At 39.0% G+C, this 18,564-nt stretch overlaps 1 protein-coding gene across 3 annotated transcripts in view; it reads left to right on the top strand.

Annotated features, from left to right (window-relative positions):
- Nucleotides 1-18,564, top strand: part of grin3ba (glutamate receptor, ionotropic, N-methyl-D-aspartate 3Ba) — a 285,743-nt gene that overhangs the window by 195,371 nt on the left and 71,808 nt on the right. For all 3 annotated transcript variants that reach the window (XM_057859841.1, XM_057859842.1, XM_057859843.1), the window contains exons 4-7: nucleotides 756-1,027; nucleotides 5,121-5,357; nucleotides 15,330-15,476; nucleotides 17,455-17,600. In XM_057859841.1, coding sequence (XP_057715824.1) covers nucleotides 756-1,027; nucleotides 5,121-5,357; nucleotides 15,330-15,476; nucleotides 17,455-17,600 — 802 coding nt within the window. The remainder of the gene's footprint in view (nucleotides 1-755; nucleotides 1,028-5,120; nucleotides 5,358-15,329; nucleotides 15,477-17,454; nucleotides 17,601-18,564) is intronic.

Below are 18,564 nucleotides of genomic sequence, written 5' to 3'. Positions count from 1 at the left end.
TTTGTCTCTGGTGTCCTTCGACAGCTCTTTGGTCTTGGCCATAGTGGAGTTTGTAGCGTGACTGAGTGAGGTTGTGGACAGGTGTCTTTTATACCGATAATGAGTTAAAACAGGTGCCATTAATACAGGTAACGAGTGGAGCCTCGTTAGACCTCGTTAGAAGCAGTTAGACCTCTTTGACAGCCAGAAATCTTGCTTGTTTGTTGGTGACCAAATACTTATTTTCCACTCTAATTTGAAAATAAATTCTTAAAAAATCTAACAATGTTTCTGGTTTTTTTTTCCACATTCTGTCTCTCATTGTTGAGGTTTACCCATGTTGACAATTACAGGCCTCTCTAATCTTTTCAAGTCAGAGAACTTGCACAATTGGTGGTTGACTAAATACTTATTTGCACCACTGTATATCATTTAACACTCATTCCTAAAAAAAACAGCCAAACACAACTGCATACCCTTAACTTCAACACTAATCCTCAACCTAACCCCTAACCTTTTACCCAACCCTTAAAAATCCAACCCTGAATGTAGCAGAAATAATGGGACCATTCCCTCTAGACTGGCAATGAAATGGAGGTTGTCTGGCACAAGTTTTGCAAGCTGCAAGCATGGCAACAAATCAAAAGCTCATTTTGGCTCTAGCTCTGAACCGGCACCACCTCAGTGTGAAAAGGGTGTTACACAAGAGTCAGCATTAATCTCGCTGTTCCAAGCTTCATCTGAATTCCGTTCACATCACCGTCCTCCCGTTGCAGGCCTGCCAGAGGACCTGCGCAAGTGTTGCTACGGCTACTGCATCGACCTGCTGGAGAAGCTCGCTGAGGATATGGGCTTCACCTTCGACCTTTACATCGTGGGGGACGGGAAGTACGGGGCTATGAGCAGCAGCGGCCGCTGGACCGGCCTGGTCGGCGACCTAAGGAGCGGCACGGCGGACATGGCGGTCACCTCGTTTTCCATCAACTCGGCCAGGAGCAGAGTCATTGACTTCACTTCGCCCTTCTACTCCACCAGCCTGGGCATCCTGGTACAATAGCTTGTGGTCATCATTAGTTCAATTTGTGGTATTATGGTCGTCTTAATGATGGCAGGGAATTCAGGGCATGTCCTGACAATGTGCTAACATCTTCAGTCAGCTTTCTGACTTGCTTTGATTCAGCCAGTGGCTGGAGTTACGCTAGTATCCGTACTTCAACGCAAGTACTATTTCTGCGAGTACGGTCCACCACACTCCGCCGCTTGATTTCACCTTTCCGCCCCTCTCACCCTCCAACAGGAGTTCCTTAATGAGGGAATAATTGGTTTCGCTCTACACCAGACCTATTAATTATGGAGATTCCAAAAATGAGCAGCAGTTTAAGACGCCGTTACAGCTCGAAGAGTCGTACGGTAGGAGAAGTCTGAGCGGAGCCGCGAGACACACCAACGTTATTCGTTTGATTTGTTAACATCTCCCCGTGCAGCTGACACGCTGCGATGTATAATATGATCAGACAGTAGGGTCCCATTTCAGAATAAAGGTTCATCTGTCTGTAAGAGAAGGGGGGAAAAAATTCCCTTGCCCTTCCGTAGAAGACAAATGGTGCAAAAAGGAACTGTGTTCAGTTTTTACAAGCTAATTATGGCTGACTGTGTTCACCGAAAAGACACCTCAGGCTGGTGGTAAAAATATGATGCAGATACCGAAACGACTCTCTCAAGGATTTCGAAGGGAAATGGTACACAAAGTTAGGCGTATAACTGGACTATTTTCCAGCAGACTGATAACCACTTGACTCGCACAGGCTCTGCCAATAAGACATTACTGCCTCGGAATAAAAGGCATTACTGCCAAAGAATAAGGGAAAACATGATGATAAAAAGTTATGGGGACTTTTCGCAATATCTTGACTTTAGTTCAAAATCACCACAAACACATAACAGGTAGGCACTGTTATACCGTATTGGCCCGAATATAAGACAGTGTTTTTTGCATTGAAATAAGACTGAAAAAGTGGGGATTGTCTTATATTCACGGTCTAGACATTATACCCATTCACGACGCTAGATGGCGCCTAGGGGTGTAACGGTACACAAAAATCTCGGTTCTGTACGTACCTCGGTTTTGAGGTCACGGTTTGGTTCATTTTCGGTACAGTAAGAAAACAAAATGCAAAATATAAATCTGCTAATTGTTAATTACACACAGGAACATTAGCATATACAAAGCTAGAATTCTGCTCAAAAAGTAGCGGGTATTTAAAGATAATAATCCAACAACAACTTGCCTTTCAGACCACGCATATTTGTCAGCTTTCTTTCTGAAAGAAAGAAGAAAAAAGAAGTCCTGTGCTAAAGAGAAAAGCAATCCCAAATGACAAAGATTTTAACATGTATTTTACAAATGAAATGCCTCAATGAATCTTTTTTCTTTCTTATGAACAGTTTTCAAAAGCTTTATTGGTGGATTTTCTCAAGTTAAAGCGCCACACAGAAATTAACACATTCAATTGTGTAAGCAGGATCTGTGTATTATTCTTATGATTTAATTACAGGTGTTTTAGCTCATTTCAATTTATTTTATTTAAATGTGCTATTATTTATTATATTATGTGTTTATATTTTACAAATGTGATGTAGTATTCATTTATATTGTACCGTATATTTTATGTTGTATAACTTTAGTTCCTATGTGAATATTAGTTCCTACTTGTTTTGTTGTGGTAGGAGGGTTTTGTATTGAACACGGGGCCGTGTTGGTTATTATTATAGCAGAGAAGACAGCAGTAAATCAACAAAGACAAGTCAACTGTGCCCCAATCTACCACTTAAGAGATCTGATGGACTCAAAAAGTGGGTTACGATTGCATATTCGTTTGAAAAGCGACTGAATCCACCGTATTTTTACACAAGTTACTTCCAGTCTGCCCGATCCTAGCTAGCAGTATTGACACATGAGGGCCGTGTCTCGCGTCAAATAATAAACTCTGCCGTTCTTTTCGCGTGCGTCGCGTTGTTGCTTCTGGGACGCGTCTAACACGCGGCCGCACTGCGACTGGAGTGCATTGGCTGATTGACTTTAATGCCCGCGTTTCACTGCGTTCTCATGGCGGCCACGTTGTCGTGCCGTTGACGTTTCTGGGTTATATACTGTCCTACCGTGTTGGTCCTCATTATAGTAGAGAAAACGGAGTAAATATAATCTACACAAATAAATTGTAACCCGATCGACTCACAGCCTCGAAAAGTAAGAGTTACAATATGTCAGAAACTCGTTCGGTACACCTCCATTCCGAACCGAGCACCCCATACCGAAACAGTTCAATACAAATACATGTACCGTTAAACCCTTAATGGTGCCAGATATCTTTGATGCAAATGCTGAACTTGAGGAGTAATGTTCTGTCATGACAGATCTCAGCTACTCTCAAGTTAAACCAGTTTGCATTATTTTATTGCAATGTTTCTCCTTATGCAGATTTGTTTCAAGACTACAGTTACAGTTAAGCCTGAGTTATACTCCCGTGTTGCGGTGACGGCGCAGCGACTAGGGCGTCATTCGACATTCGATAGTTCTGTGGTGAGGGAACGCGTTGCTCTGTAATTCACCGCCAAGCCACTAGAGGGGTTTGGCGTTATGTTTGTACAGTTTTGGGGCATGCTTGTTGACTTCCGCTAGTCGGAGAAAAAATAAACAATGCAAGATGGAATTCTTCAAAGTAAATATTCTGCTCATCAACACTGAATAAATATTGAACATACAAATGTTGAGGGGTAGGCGACGCAGAAGACGGTTTCGAGGCGGTCTGGCCGACTTTTGATGCCGCACAGAGAGATTTAGACTCTGATGGAGAGAGATAGCTGTGGCAGCTAGCTTCAAACTGGCGTCGAGCACTGCGTTCAAGGTCTGCAAAGCCCTCCAGCCCGATTTGTTTGCCGTGTCCTACAACCAGCCAGTGGGAAGCCATAGCAGATTTCTGGCGTCTATGGAACTTCTCAAACTGCGTTGGGAGCCTTGATTTTAACGTTATCATAAAATGCACCGAGGCACTCTCAATCAGTGATGATGTATCGTGTAGAACCGTCTGTTATTAAAAATTACAAGATCAAAACAACTCTTTTGACACCAAATTTGTGCTTTATTCTTCATATACAGTACTTGAAGTGTGACACGTAAATAAGTCACAGACTCACACCAAACATATGTACACAATAAATGATGAAGTGCACCAACCAAAAATACGACATAAAGTGATAAAAAGTTGGCAGTTTTTGGCCGACTGGGTCACCACTTCGTGTGGCCACTCGATTCCGAACACATGTCTCGGTGGTTCTTCCATTTTTTTTTTTTTTTTTTTAAATCGCCGACCTTGCCATTTGGCAATCATAATAATGTCTTGACGAGACTTGCTCTTCGATGATACTCCCGTCGGCTTGGTCCATTTTTGCGTGTAGAAAATACCGTTTGATTCTATTCTACAATGGCGGTGATTTCGCGCTAAACCGGAAACAACAGTCTGAGCGGACCAATCACAGTCCGTTTCTGCCATGTCATACGCGTCTACACGACGCGAAGGTTAGAAAATTCGAGAGGCGCACGTCAGGCTACGGCGCAGGGTCGTAACTCGGGTCTTCCTTGACGGCGCAGGTCTGACGCGGAAGTTATTGCAGCTATTGCAATTTTGTTGTTCTATAACAATAGATTGGTTTCTTTACATTTAAAAAACCAGAAGCCATTCATTTATGAATGTGATTGCACTTTAGTTTACATATTTAAAGGTTCAGATATTATGATTTGAATGAGGCAAAATAACATGCTTTTTCTCTCAAATATATTGTTATAATCATTTTTTCCGATATACTGTAATTATTTTCTGTATAAAAATTAATTTGGTGTTCAAAAAGTCTTTTTCAAACTTGAGTCTTGAAAAAGAGGGGATCGTTTTATAATCAGGGCAGTCTTGTATTCGGCCCAATACAGTGCTTTATTACTTAAACTAAAATACAGCAAACCGCTGCAAACCTTGGAGAATTCACCCAAATGAGTTCCAAGTGGTATCCTAGACAGATGGGCGACACTAAATTACTCAGCTTTTTTTGCCAGGGCCATTTCTACTTTGACATGTTTTGGACTCCCCCAGGTGCGCAGTCGGGACACCGCCGCCCCCATCGGTGCATTCATGTGGCCCCTGCACTGGTCCATGTGGGTGGGCATCTTCGTCACGCTTCACCTCACCGCACTCTTCCTCACTCTGTACGAGTGGAATAGCCCCTTCGGCATGACCCCCCACGGGCGAAACAGAGTGCGAGTGTTCTCCTATTCCTCCGCCCTCAACCTCTGCTACGCCATCCTGTTCGGACGCACCGTCGCCACCAAGGTAACATTGCAATTATCTCCTTGATCGATGAGCATTTTGTTTAGAGCAGGTGGGATAAGGCGTGGAGGAAAAGCAATAGGACAAAAGCAGTTAAGGTAATTCAGACGAAGATTTAGGAGGGTTTTGCAGCACAATGGAAAAAAAAAACAAAAAATATAACCGGGGAGCAGAGAAGATTGATTGAGGGCGAGGTTAGACGGTAGGCAGTGATGAAGTAGGGAGCCATGGGGAGGATAATGCAAGGGTAAGTGTCTCAACTCAGATTGGAAGAGTTATGACCGACATGATTGGGATGGATGAAGTTGAGGGGGGTAACATAGTGGAGGTCAGTTCTCTGAGAGTTACCCAAAGTTTGAGATCGGTGACAGTCCGGAATTAAACTAGTGTCAGAAAGGGTTGCCATCTAGATATCAAACGGAACTAGCCTACACCCACAGTCATAAGTTTTGAGACATTTTACCACCCGACTGAATGGTGAAGTCCCAAAACCTTCGACCAAAGGTGTAGTGTAGTCGTGGTCTTGTTAACAGGAGTGACTCTCATTCCTCTATGTCTTTGGAAATTGTATCACTGTTATGATTTACAACTTAGCTGTAATGTTCCCTGACAGATTTGAGGCTGAAGTGAATAAAACGATGCAGTTCCTAAAAGTATGTGCTTATGAGGAAGGTGGGAAATGTAAAACTTTATACACTTCATTCCCTCAAAGGTCGATTGGCCTAGCGGTGACTATCAAATGTGAATGCCTGTTGATGTGGCCTAGTCTTATGTAGGAGCAATTCTTCCAGGCATCTGAGAGAAGATCTTGAGGCACACTTGGACTTGATATTGTGGTGATTTATTGGTTGAAATACATTCACACCCACATCAGTGGTCGCAAACAACATTTTTTTAAAGGGAACCTCGGACTTAGATTTATAGGCTCTAATAAGCCACAATTGTTCTCTTTTACTATTAGAAACACATAAAATATTGCCATTGATTTAAAAATCTATAGTATTTAGTACATGTTTTGACCCTACAGAGGGCGCCATGCTTTGTTCGTGCAACTGACGCCCGGGGGGATGACGTAGTTTGTTACTGTCAGTACACGAACTCTACCGGGTTACTGCAATTCGTTCTACGCGGCATGACGTCCAACATGCGCACATCTGTTATAAGTAGAGATGTATAAGTAGAAATGTATAAGAAATGTATAAGTAGAAATGACGTGATCGGACCACGTCATTTTCAAAGTATCGAAATCGGCAAAAAAATATCAGACAACATGCCGTTATATTTTTTAACTAAATGGTTTTCTAATTGTATTTAATGTTACAGACATAATGTGTTACACTCTTCCAGAGTCTTTAGTTTAAGCTTAAGGTAGGGTTATCAAATGTATCGCATTAACGGCTAGAATTAATATTTTTTTACATTTATCATGTTACAATATTTAACGCAATTAACGCGCTGCACGACCCACTCACACATTGTCGCGTTCAATCTATAATGGCGCCGTTTTACCCATACAGTATATAGAGCTTAAAGGCAGCGTAAAATGAATAGATTGAATTTTGGCAGCCTTTGGAGCCTTTTTTTTAAATGGCTAAAGCCTTCCAAACTCTCTCCCAACAATTAGAATAATCGTGGGAAGCAATGTGGGGAAGAAAGGTAGTAGTGATCTTTTTCTTAACACCCTATGTTATTTCCCAACGCAGAGAAGATATATCAATTGGTACCACGACGCACAGTCATGGTTGCACTTCCCATCATGCATTTGAGCAGAAGTTAAATGGCTACAGGATCATTTACTGAAAGATCAACAAATACACTAGATGGCAATATTTAGTCACAATATACAAAGTCACATTTATCCTTTAAGAATTACAAGTCTTTCTATCGGTGGATCCCTCTCACAGAAAGATTGTTGATAATGTAAATGCCATCTTGAGGATTTATTGTCATAATAAACAGGTACAGTACTTATGTACTGTATGTTGAATGTATATATTCGTCCGAGTTTTATTCATTTTTTTCTTAATGCATTGCCAAAATGTATATGATCGGGAAAAATTAACGGGAATGATTGGAATTGAATCGGGAGCAAAAAAAAGCAATCGTATCGGGAAATATCGGGATCGGCAGATACTCAAACTAAAACGATTGGGATCGGATCGGGAGCAAAAAAAACATGATCGGAACAACCCTAGATATAAGCGGTGTTTTTATTGAGTCTTTAGTTACCTTTTCATTGCCTCAAAATACATTTTGCATGTGTTTCTCTCATACTTTAGCATTGTGTTTTCTTGTGGTAGCTTAAAAGCAGATTGTTGATCAGATTCGTCACGTAACATAATTAAACCACCTTTATTTGATATTACTACGTTTAAGTATTTCTTAAGGTATGTTCTGTCTGTATGCATCTAAAAAAACAAGCTGAAAGTGCACAGTAGTACTTGGGTGTCAAATTCCCCTCTTTCAGGACGTTTTGCCGGAGTAGCACATTATGGCAGAACAGAGCCGATGGAGGGGCAGGTGCTCATAGATCATAAGGGGCACATGAACAAGTACTTAATACAACTTACAACAACTTCCATTTTAACCAGCTTTACAGTATAATTGGCTGTGACTGTGACAGACTTTCATTGGAAGAAGGAGAATAGTGAATAGAAATCAACACTGTCATCAACACTTTCTGACTGTGACTCAGTCAGTATTTGCCTCTTTTCTTCCTTCAACCTCTACATCAAAACTTCCGTCCTCAACTTGTTGTTCATCTGAGAACAAACCACATCAGATGGTCACTGAGCCACCTTCAGCACTAGCTACTATTTCATTGTTATTCATATTTGACAACTCTAGCACATAATAATTAATAAAGTAATGACATAAAATGTTTTAGAACAATAACATTGAAATTGTGTTTATAATTGTTGTATTTTATACTTGACTATCCTTGCAAACTGTGTTATTCTTACCAATGACGTACCGCACGCAGGCTATTTTTAAACCGTGACGTTGCATCATAAAGTGGAAGTAAAGCCGAAGTGGGACATTATAGACCCGCCCTCACATAGACCCAACGTAATTAGTGCTACTTTTCTCCGGTAATCTTTCAAAAACGAACATGCCGATCACACATTGCTTTTTTGGAACTTGTAGAAATTACTCTAGACATTACGACACATGAAGGATGTTTTCTTCGTACGTTTCCGGAAACCAAAAACTCGGGAGGAAAAAATGTGAAGACCGAATCAACTTGCGCGGACTTTAACACCAGCTCGGCGAATCCATTCACGTTTCATATGCAGTAAACGTTATGTTGGGTTGGCATGGTCTTTCAGAGGACAAAGAGGTAAGCCATTTTTATATTTTTAACTTATTTTTTTAGCGTAACGTTGTGCCGTACTGCCTCTGTCTGACAATTAATGACCTGAAAAGAATTACAATGGTATCTGACTGCCAATGTTACCATTTGTTATATATATATATAAAAAACAACTTTAGTAAGGGGGAAGTGTAAATAAATTATAGGATTGAGATGTGTTATCAATGAAAAAATTAAAAGTGTTCGTTGGCTGTCACGGAGTAGCATTTGCGATCGCTACACAAAGCTAACTAAATTACCCCCAAGAACGGTAAGAGATATAGGACAACCAGAGGATATATACTGTAAGAAAGACAGGGCTGATGGTAAAGGATAGCTTGTTGAAACAGGAGAATGTCATTGTCAGTCGCGTCGATGAAAAAAGCTAAAGCTATGCTTAGGTCGGCTCGTTTTTTTTTCGTCTTTTTCAGCCTTCGACACTAAAGCCATCTCTTTAACTGAACATTTTTATGTTCTTCCACATCTTTGCCAGTTAATTTGGCACCAGGCACATCATTTTCGGAGAGAATTGGTAGGTTTAGCTCTGTAAACATCTCCTTCGTACACAATTTCCATTCATTTCCTATTAGGGACAAACGGTGGCTTGTCCCTACTTAGCAACAGTAGCTAATGTCATGAATATTAATGAGCGGAAGTGACGTGTTGCTTGCGGTACGCCATTGTGCCATTCACCCAGCTGATGAGGCATCCACTGCCTTTAGCAGCCTCGTCCAGCTCTTTTTTTAATCTCTCAACCTCCATTCCTTACGTGGCATGTCTGCAAAATGAAATATGAATCTGAAATTTAAAAAATCAGATTCCCCGGTGTCTCTTATTTTTAAAGCTTTCTTAATTTTTCTCTCAAAAACTATGGAAGTAGATTTGTGTCTTTGCTATTCAACCCGAAACAGTCCAATTTTTAAAAAAAGTTGCTTCAATCAAATGCAAATGCATTATGTTAGTTTAAATCTTGTCATTTGTAGTCATATCGTTCCAGTAGAGCTGGAGAAGTAGGGTGAAGTCAGTCCCTGGTCATGTTTCAGGCAGGTCCAGTCAATGGCTGCCTTGGGGCCAGATCTGTTACGTCATAGCATTTTGGGTAATTCTGTGCTTAGACTTCATGTTTCTCATGAATATATTTTTTAAATAAAAACTTTAAATATTTTATACGGCCCTCTGAAGAAAACCATATCCACGATGAGGCCCACAACAAAGAAGAGTTTGACACCCCGCAGTGCTCTGGAGGGAAATCTCTCAGTTGTCCTGTATTGTGAAACCTCTCACCTTCTACTCCAAATCTTGTCAATATTAATCATGTAAACTTCAGATTCTTTTCTTAGAACACCTCAATATGCTCCTGATTCCTATGCCCCCATGACTCCGAACAGGGTAAGCGCTGGAAAATAGCTGGATAACCACATAATTTGTTTTCACATCTTGCCAATCTCATCTTGCCAGCTATATTGCTGAACCTCAAGTAACACAAGGTCATTTTGAACCTCTATCCACTTTATATCTGATTTGAAAGCATACGCCAGCCAATTTATGCGCGTTCACAAATCCAAATATGCAACATCAATGTCATTCTCTCATACGCCCCGCCGAGTGTTGGCAGGCCATCACAATAAACACATATCCCCCCCACTCGTGTCCCAAGAGAAAGCCTTGCAAATGAATCAGGGATAAGCGAGAACAGAGACAGTTATTAGGGAGACCTTCGCCTAATTGAAAGGTCGGGCCTTTGATCCTTGCGGTTAAACAGATTTGCCCCCATTAGCAATCTCGCCACCCGTGAAAACGACCTCGTCAGAGCCGCTTTTGCACTACGTCAGAGCCAAACAATCATTTTTTTAGCAAGGCCGAGCTGACAACATCATTAAAAAATGGTTTTAAATTCAATTAGCTAGTGTTGTAATTTACGGTAAAATAGAGTGGTAGTATTAATATGTTATTTGCGAACCGCTTACCGGTGTAAAAATGACTTGTAGTGGAAATGTAGGTAGTTTTATTCTTACCTAACCGTTAATCGGGCTCTCATTTAAGTCACTGGCTGCAATTTAGGGCGTTAGTCAGTCCACCCAGTTTAAATATATTGGATGTCGATCATTGTCAATGGCATACAATGAGTTAAAAAGAAATAAATGAGAATAATTAGTGTCAAGATTTGCTTAGTTATTTTTTTTTTAATTAAAGGGATCCAAGGATAGAAAGACATGTAGTTCTAAAAACATAAACGCTATAACGAGTTATACTAATTTCATATTAAATGTTTTCATTTTAGTAAAATTTGTAAAATTATTTTAACTAGTAGGTCGCCATTATTGTTGTTGACGTCGCAGCGCGGTCACGTCACATGGTACGGTGGCCGAGAGGTGTCAGGCGAAATGCAAAGTCCAAACACTTTGCAAATAGAAAAAAGCACGAATCCAAATTGCAAACGCTTTGCAAAAGAAAAAAGCACGAATGCAAACTGCCACAATACGATCCCCAATTCCGAAAGCGCGATTACAAATTGGCAAAAGCACGAACCCCAATTGCCACAACACGACAGCAAATGGCTCGTAGCACGAATGCAAATTGTCACAACACGATCCCCAATTCCTAAACCACGATTGCAAATTGGCCAAAGCACGAATCCCAACTGCCACAACACGACAGCAAATAGCTCGTAGCACAACAGCAAAATCACGCAACACAACGGCAAGAGGATGACACGGAAGTTTAAAAAAAAAAAAAAAAAAAAAAGGACTACACTTTATACACTTTAAATGTGCTTTGTGACCATCTATACGGACCTCCATGAAGTTGCCCCCACCCTGCAAATTTATATAAAAATGATGTTAATCGTTTGTGCTGCAACGGTTTTGTAGCTACAGTATTATGCTTTTATTGAGATATTAATTTCGAGTGGTGACGTCACTCGTAGCTTTTCCTCAGTTTAGCTCCCGCGGCTAATGGAGCGTACCAACTCTCTCAATAACAGAGGGTGTCATAACACAAATTCGGGTCCATTTTGCAGTAAATTACGGGCTTGAGATAATAATTTCGAGTGATGACATCCCTCTAAGCCCCTCATTTACAGAAAAATGGTTCCGAAGTGGTGACATTCGTTTGTGCTACGTTCCTGCTAGCTAGTTTTTAGGACACCCCCTGTTATCGAGAGAGTTGGTACGCTTCATTAGCTGCTGGAGCTAAACTGAGGAAAAGCTACGAGTGACGTCACCTCTCGAAATTAATATCTCTATAAAAGCATGCGATTTACATCATTTTTTAAATAAATTTGCGTCTGATGAGGGGGGGAACTTCATGGAGGTCCGTATAGATGGTCACAAAGCACGTATAAAGTGTATAAAGTGTCGTCCTTTTTTTTTTTTTTTTTTTTTTTTTTTTTTTTACTTCCGGGTCACCCTCTTGCCGTTGTGTTGCGTGATTTTGCTGCTGTGCTGTGAGCCGTTTGCATTCGTGCTACGAGCCAGTTGCTGTCGTGTTGTTGCAATTGGGGTTCGTGCTTTTGCCAATTTGCAATCGCGCTTTCGGAATTGGGGATCATGTTGTGGCAGTTTGCATTCGTGCTTTTTTCTTTTGCAAAGCGTTTGTAATTGGTATCGTACTTTTTTCTATTTGCAAAGTATTTGGACTTTGCATTTCGCCTTACACGTCTCGGCCACCGTAACATGGGCTCGCTGCCGCACTTCCACAGTGTCACTCGTGAACTACATAAACATGTTGTCCGTTCTGCCCTTCCAATTTGAACCCGAACGTAATATTAATGAGAAGTATAGCCCTGTCGATATTTCACGAAACGAGCAGCAAAAGGAAAATGAACATCAGTGGAAAAGCGCTATACAAGTATAACACCATTTACCATCATAAATGGGATGAGAGGAGTAGCGTACATGTGTCAGGTTCGCTAGTGACAGCTAGCACTCCTGCTCTAGTGACAGAGCCGGAGAGTGTAAACATTTTTTCACATAATTTTCCTGCTCCATCACTGAAGCAGTTTTAATATTAAATTATTATAACTCGTACTAACATGTATCTCTTAAGAACTACATGTCTTTTCCTTGTCAAGGTTCCCTTTAAAGTATCAGAAAATGGGAGAAAACTCGGGCTGCAGCTATCGATTATTTTAGTAGTCGATTAATCTCAATTTGTTAGTTCGAACAATTGAGTAATCGTATTACGAAAATTTAATGTGGTGCAGAATCAATTTTAGGAGATGTAAAACACAGGCTTGCTAAGATTGCATTAAATGCGAATATGGAATAAAATTCCCAAGTGTTTCTTCAAACTATGCAGTATTGCATTCTCATTTAAAAATAAATTAAAATACCTGATCTTAGCCGCTAGCTTAATTGGTATAAATTTTATTTTATTTATTTATTTATTTATTTATTTTTACAATGCTCTTAACAAATCATTAAAACACGTATTCCCACAAAAAAGGCTAAATACACCTATAAACTACATTACGAATGCATAAACATATTAGCTCAAACCAAAACTTACCTTATAAGTTTAAATTTACCTTAAAATATTTGACGAAATTATCGCACATGCCCCACTCAGATTAAAATGACAGCAGTGTAACTTCTGCTTGTTACTTGTTTTTTTGTTGTTTGGCGCCCTCTGCTGGCGCTTGGGTCCAAATGATTTTATGGGTTTGGGGAGTGAGCATGGTGTAATGACATCAATGGCGAGCTACTGGTTTATTTTTTGATTGAAAATTTTACAAATTTTAATAAAACGAAAACATTAAGAGGAGTTTTAATATAAAATTTCTATAACTTGGACTAACATTTATTTTTTAAGAACTACAAGTTTTTCTATCCATGGATCGCTTCAAAAGAATGTTAATAATATTAATGTCATCTTGTTGATTTATTGTTATAATAAACAAATACAGTACTTAATTTGTACCGTATGTTGAATGTATATATCCGTCTTGTGTCTTATCTTTTCATTCCAACAATAATTTACAGAAAAATATGGCATATTTTATAGATGGTTTGAATTGCGATTAATTACGATTAATTATTTTAAGCTGTAATTAACTCGATTAAAAATTTTAGTCGTTTGACAGCCCTAATATATAATTTATTTTAATTATTATTTATTTTATTTATGTAGATATTTTATTTAATCTTTATCAATTTTGGAGTGTTATTTGGTGTCATAACCAGACTTTTTTTTTTTTTTTTTAACTCATTTTAATTTTGTTTTTATTAAAATTTTATCATTTTTTGATTTATCTATTCATAAGATAAAAAATGAAAAGATAGGATATTTGATAATTGACTTGGCTTACACATGTGTGGACATCACATTTTGGGTGATGTAGGTCACACTTAAATACCAAATGTTGATGTTATGGTGTGACAGAATGTCAGGTCTTAAAGGTTTGTTTGTTTTTTTTCAAGTTTTTTAAATGACTAAAAACAGTCATTTGCCCTATAAAGAGTCAACACATTTTCTAAATAATTTATGAATCAAGTCTTACCTTAGAAACTTACACTTGAAGAAGTATTGTGTGAGCATGCTTTCATAACTCGACCCCTCAGAAACATTGAGAAAACAATTTAAATAAATAATATTGGAGTATCTTGTAACAATGTTCCAGATATAACTGCAGAATTAAAGAGTGGCGGTGCCTATTTTAAAAGTGTGGTTTCTAGGGACTTTTCAAAGGCAAACACGTCACATCTTTGGCCATTTCCTCACCATTTATGATGTTTTTATTACTTATTTTATTATTTGTTTGTAATCGCGTCACTCGATGCCAAAGGTTGTTGTCACGTAATTCTTGCAAAAGCTCCTCTCCATTTATTCATGAGAAATGACACCTTGCACATTATGTACAAACAGAACAACAAAAACAAAATCCACTGCATCGTTTGTTTTCTTAAGCAGGGTTCCCTGAAGCGCAAAAAAACCCAAACATGAATCCCCGCCTACTTTAAGATAAGGTGACCTTTGTTGTTACGTCACCACGACAAGGCCACCATTTGAGGATAGGGGCTGATTAATGTTGTGCTGTTCAAAGACATTTACCATCATTTCACCTTGTAATATGCGCTTACGACCCAGGTTTACGGTGAATGTGGCGCGTTTACAACGAGAGAAAGTTGTCCCGTCTCCTCTTACGCGATGAGGATTTTAATTGGTGGAATAAATTATGGGCTTTCACGAGGTTGGAGTGGGGAGGAAAGGGGAGCACAGAGAGGGGGTACCATCCCCAAGGCTGACAATTTCATGGAGAGATGTTTTTCAGAGGTGCCTTCCAAACAGCTCCCCTTTGTTGGATTTTCCTTAATACTCTAGGCCATCTTATTTCAATTAACTTAATTGGCTGGTAATGTGGGATTTGTACAAAGGATAGAGAGGTTTAAGTGTGGAACAGATTTTGTGTCAATACCTGGAAGGCTCCCCGTTTTGCATAAATGTCCTTTTGACTCCATAAAAGTGGGCAGGAAAACATTCTCATTTTTGTTTTTTTTTTAACTTTTCTCTGAAAACTTTCTGCACAATTATCCAGTTTTACAGAATATGTTAAGTAAGTTACCAGTAATTCAAGGAAATATCAGATATCTCATAAAGCTTTTGTTATCGCCTGTCTCCTATAGACTCCTAAATGCTGGACGGGCCGCTTCTTGATGAACCTATGGGCCATATTTTGCCTCCTGGTGCTCTCCAGCTACACTGCAAACCTGGCTGCCGTTATGGTTGGCGAAAAGACATTCGAACAAGTATCGGGAATCCACGACGACAAGGTATGACTCAAAGTTTTAGAGCGACCAATAACTCAAATTAGGCATCCAGTATGACGTTCTGACAGTATGATAACCTTAAAACAAAATATCACGGTTTCACGGTATTGCAATTAAAGCTCTAAAATGTATTACTTTGAGATATCTGGGTTTTAAAAAAAAAAAAAAAAAAAACAGATAAAACTTTTTTCCATTGAACAGGATTTTTACTTTTCAAAACACATTAGCAAATTGGAACATAAGTATAATGTTATGGTAAAATAAATTGAAAAAATAACAATATTTAAAATAAAATTAAAATAAATGCAGTCCTTTAGGTGAGCCTAAAGCCCCAGCCACAGCTCAACATTATTACCATCAGAACAAAAATAATTGAATTATTTTCCATAAAAAGTAGAGATGCCGATCGATCGGGTCCGATCACGTCATTTTCAAAGTATCGGTATCGGCAAAAAAAATATCGGACATGCCTTTTTTTAATATATATATATATTTTTTAATTAAATCGTTTTCTAACTGTATTTAACGTTACAGACATAATATGTTATACTTATCCCGAGTCTTTAGTTTAGGCTTAAGGTAGGGTTTTCAAATTTATCCCGATAACGGCGCTAATTAATTTTTTGAAAAAAATGTATCACGTTAAAATATTTAACACAATTAATGAATGCGCTGCACGACCCACTCACGCATTGTTGCGCTCAATCAGTGATGGTGCCGTTTAACCTATATAGACAGCTAAAACGCAGCGTAAAATGAGTAGAGTGAATTTTGGCAGCCTTTGGAGCCTTGTTTTAAATGGCTAAAGCCTTACAATCCCTCTCCCTGCGATTAGAAATATCCTCCGAAGCAACGTGGGGAAACAAGGTAGTAATTGATCTTTTTCTTAACTCTATTTTATTTCCCAACGCAGAGAAGATATATCAATTGGTAGCACTAAGCACAGTCATGGTTGCACTTCCCATCATGCATTTGGGCATGGCTACAGTATCATTTACTGAAAGCTCAACAAATACACTAGATGGCAATATTTAGTCACAATATAAAAAGTCACATTTATCCTTTATGAATTACAAGTCTTTGTATCTGTGGATCCCTCTCACAGAAAGAATGTTAATAATGTAAATGCCATCTTGAGGATTTATTGTCATAATAAACAAATACAGTACTTATGTACTGTATGTTGAATGTATATATTCGTCTGAGTTTTATTCATTTTTTTCTTAATGCATTGCCAAAATGTATATGATCGGGTAAAATTATCGGGAATGATTGGAATTGAATCGGGAGCAAAAAAAGCAATCGGATCGGGAAATATTGGGATCGGCAGATACTCAAACTAAAACGATCAGATCGGGAGCAAAACAAAACATGATCGGAACAACCCTAATAAAAAGCTGCTTGCTTGTTTTCCTGTAGCCCATCCCAGCCTTGTGCAGGTCTATTATTTTATCCCTGATGTCCTTACACAGCTCTTTGGTATTGGCCATTGTGAAGAGGTTGGAGTTTGTTTGTTTGAGCATGTGAACAGGTGTCTTTTATACAGGTAACAAGTTCAAACAGGTGCAGTTACTTCCGGTAATGAGTGGAGAACAGGAGGGGTTCTTAAAAAAGAACTAAGACAAATACAATAATAATAATAATGCAAATTTATTATTTAAAAATTATACAATGTGATTTTCTGGATTTTTTTTACAGATCTCCACATGGCTTGCAAGTGGGAAAACCAGCAAAATCGGCAGTGTATCAAATACATGTTCTCCCCACTGTATCATCACAAGTTTTATAAAAAATTATGGATAAAGGTTGAAAAGCTACCTAGTGTTGCTTTAAACCGAGTAATTAATGAAAACTTTCTCTAAATGAAGACTGACCAATAACTTAACCACACTATTATGCTCCAGCACAATAAAATATGTTGCTGTGTATACCCTTTTTTTGCCCTCCTCCTTGCTCCTGACCTAATACGTTGCTCTTGCAGCTGCACCATCCCTCGCTGGGCTTCCGATTCGGCACGGTACGCGAGAGCAGCGCCGAGGATTACATGAAGAAGAGCTTCCCCGAGATGCACGACTACATGCGACGCTTCAACCAGCCTACCACCCCTGAAGGCGTACGCATGCTCAAGTAAGATGGCAACTTCATTACTCAGTTTGAAATGGGTGTGTTTTTGACTGAGCAATAACTTCAAAATGTGGAAAAGTGTTTTAGAAAGACCTATAACTTGAACCTGTTTTTAAGCGTACCAGACCAAAAAAAGAACTTTAACCAGTTAGGGAGTTTTTGGGGCTGGCCAATAAAGCAAACATCTTGGCCAAGTGTATTAGACTGAGCAATAACTTATTTTTATTTGTGTGATAAATAGGTCCTTCTTTTGGCAAATTATTTATTTTAAACACTCTTTACTAAAACGGTTTTGTTGTTTTTTTTTTTTTTAATTTCTCTTCATTTGATCTTTTTTAGGAACCTGAAAAAAGTTAAAAGCTCAATGGCGTTTTATCAGTGCGTATTCAAGACTGACCGAATTTAAGACGGACCAATACCTGCAACATCTGTCAAGTTCAAATACGAATCCTTAGGTAGACATTTATAATATTACCCAAAATAAGGAGAGAAGGCACTCAATTTGGTTGAAAAGCTTGCAAGGACAAAGAGGGGAAACTATCCAGCTTCTGCAATCGTTCTAACTAGCCCCTTCTTCACCTCATTTTTTATTTGGGATGGCCCCAGCAACAGGCGGGTGTCTTGCCCTAAAAGGGAAAAAGGGGAAGCAAGCTGGCAACACCTCTTGTTTTTGTTTGACTATGTGTGTGCATGTAGGTGTAATTATATATGTACTGTATGTGTAAGCACATTTCAGCAAAGCAAAGCAAAGCGGCCTCTTCTGACCTTGACCAGGCAAGAATTAACATTCTTTCTTAGTGAACAATAATAATAAGCAAAAGCATTTCTTCATTGCGGGCAGCAATAATCAAATATAGAATAACAACCGAATAACTATCTCATCAAATACATTTCATGAAGTCATAGCAATTGGTAAGAAATAAAATGCAACAATATGATTCCTTATACATATTGAAGTTGACCTGTT

This window comes from Corythoichthys intestinalis, chromosome 15 (genome assembly GCF_030265065.1).
Source record: "Corythoichthys intestinalis isolate RoL2023-P3 chromosome 15, ASM3026506v1, whole genome shotgun sequence".
In the NCBI taxonomy this organism is placed as follows: Eukaryota; Metazoa; Chordata; class Actinopteri; order Syngnathiformes; family Syngnathidae; genus Corythoichthys; species Corythoichthys intestinalis.
The sequence above is the reverse complement of the archived record's forward strand: the minus strand, read 5'-3'. Positions and strand labels throughout refer to the sequence as shown.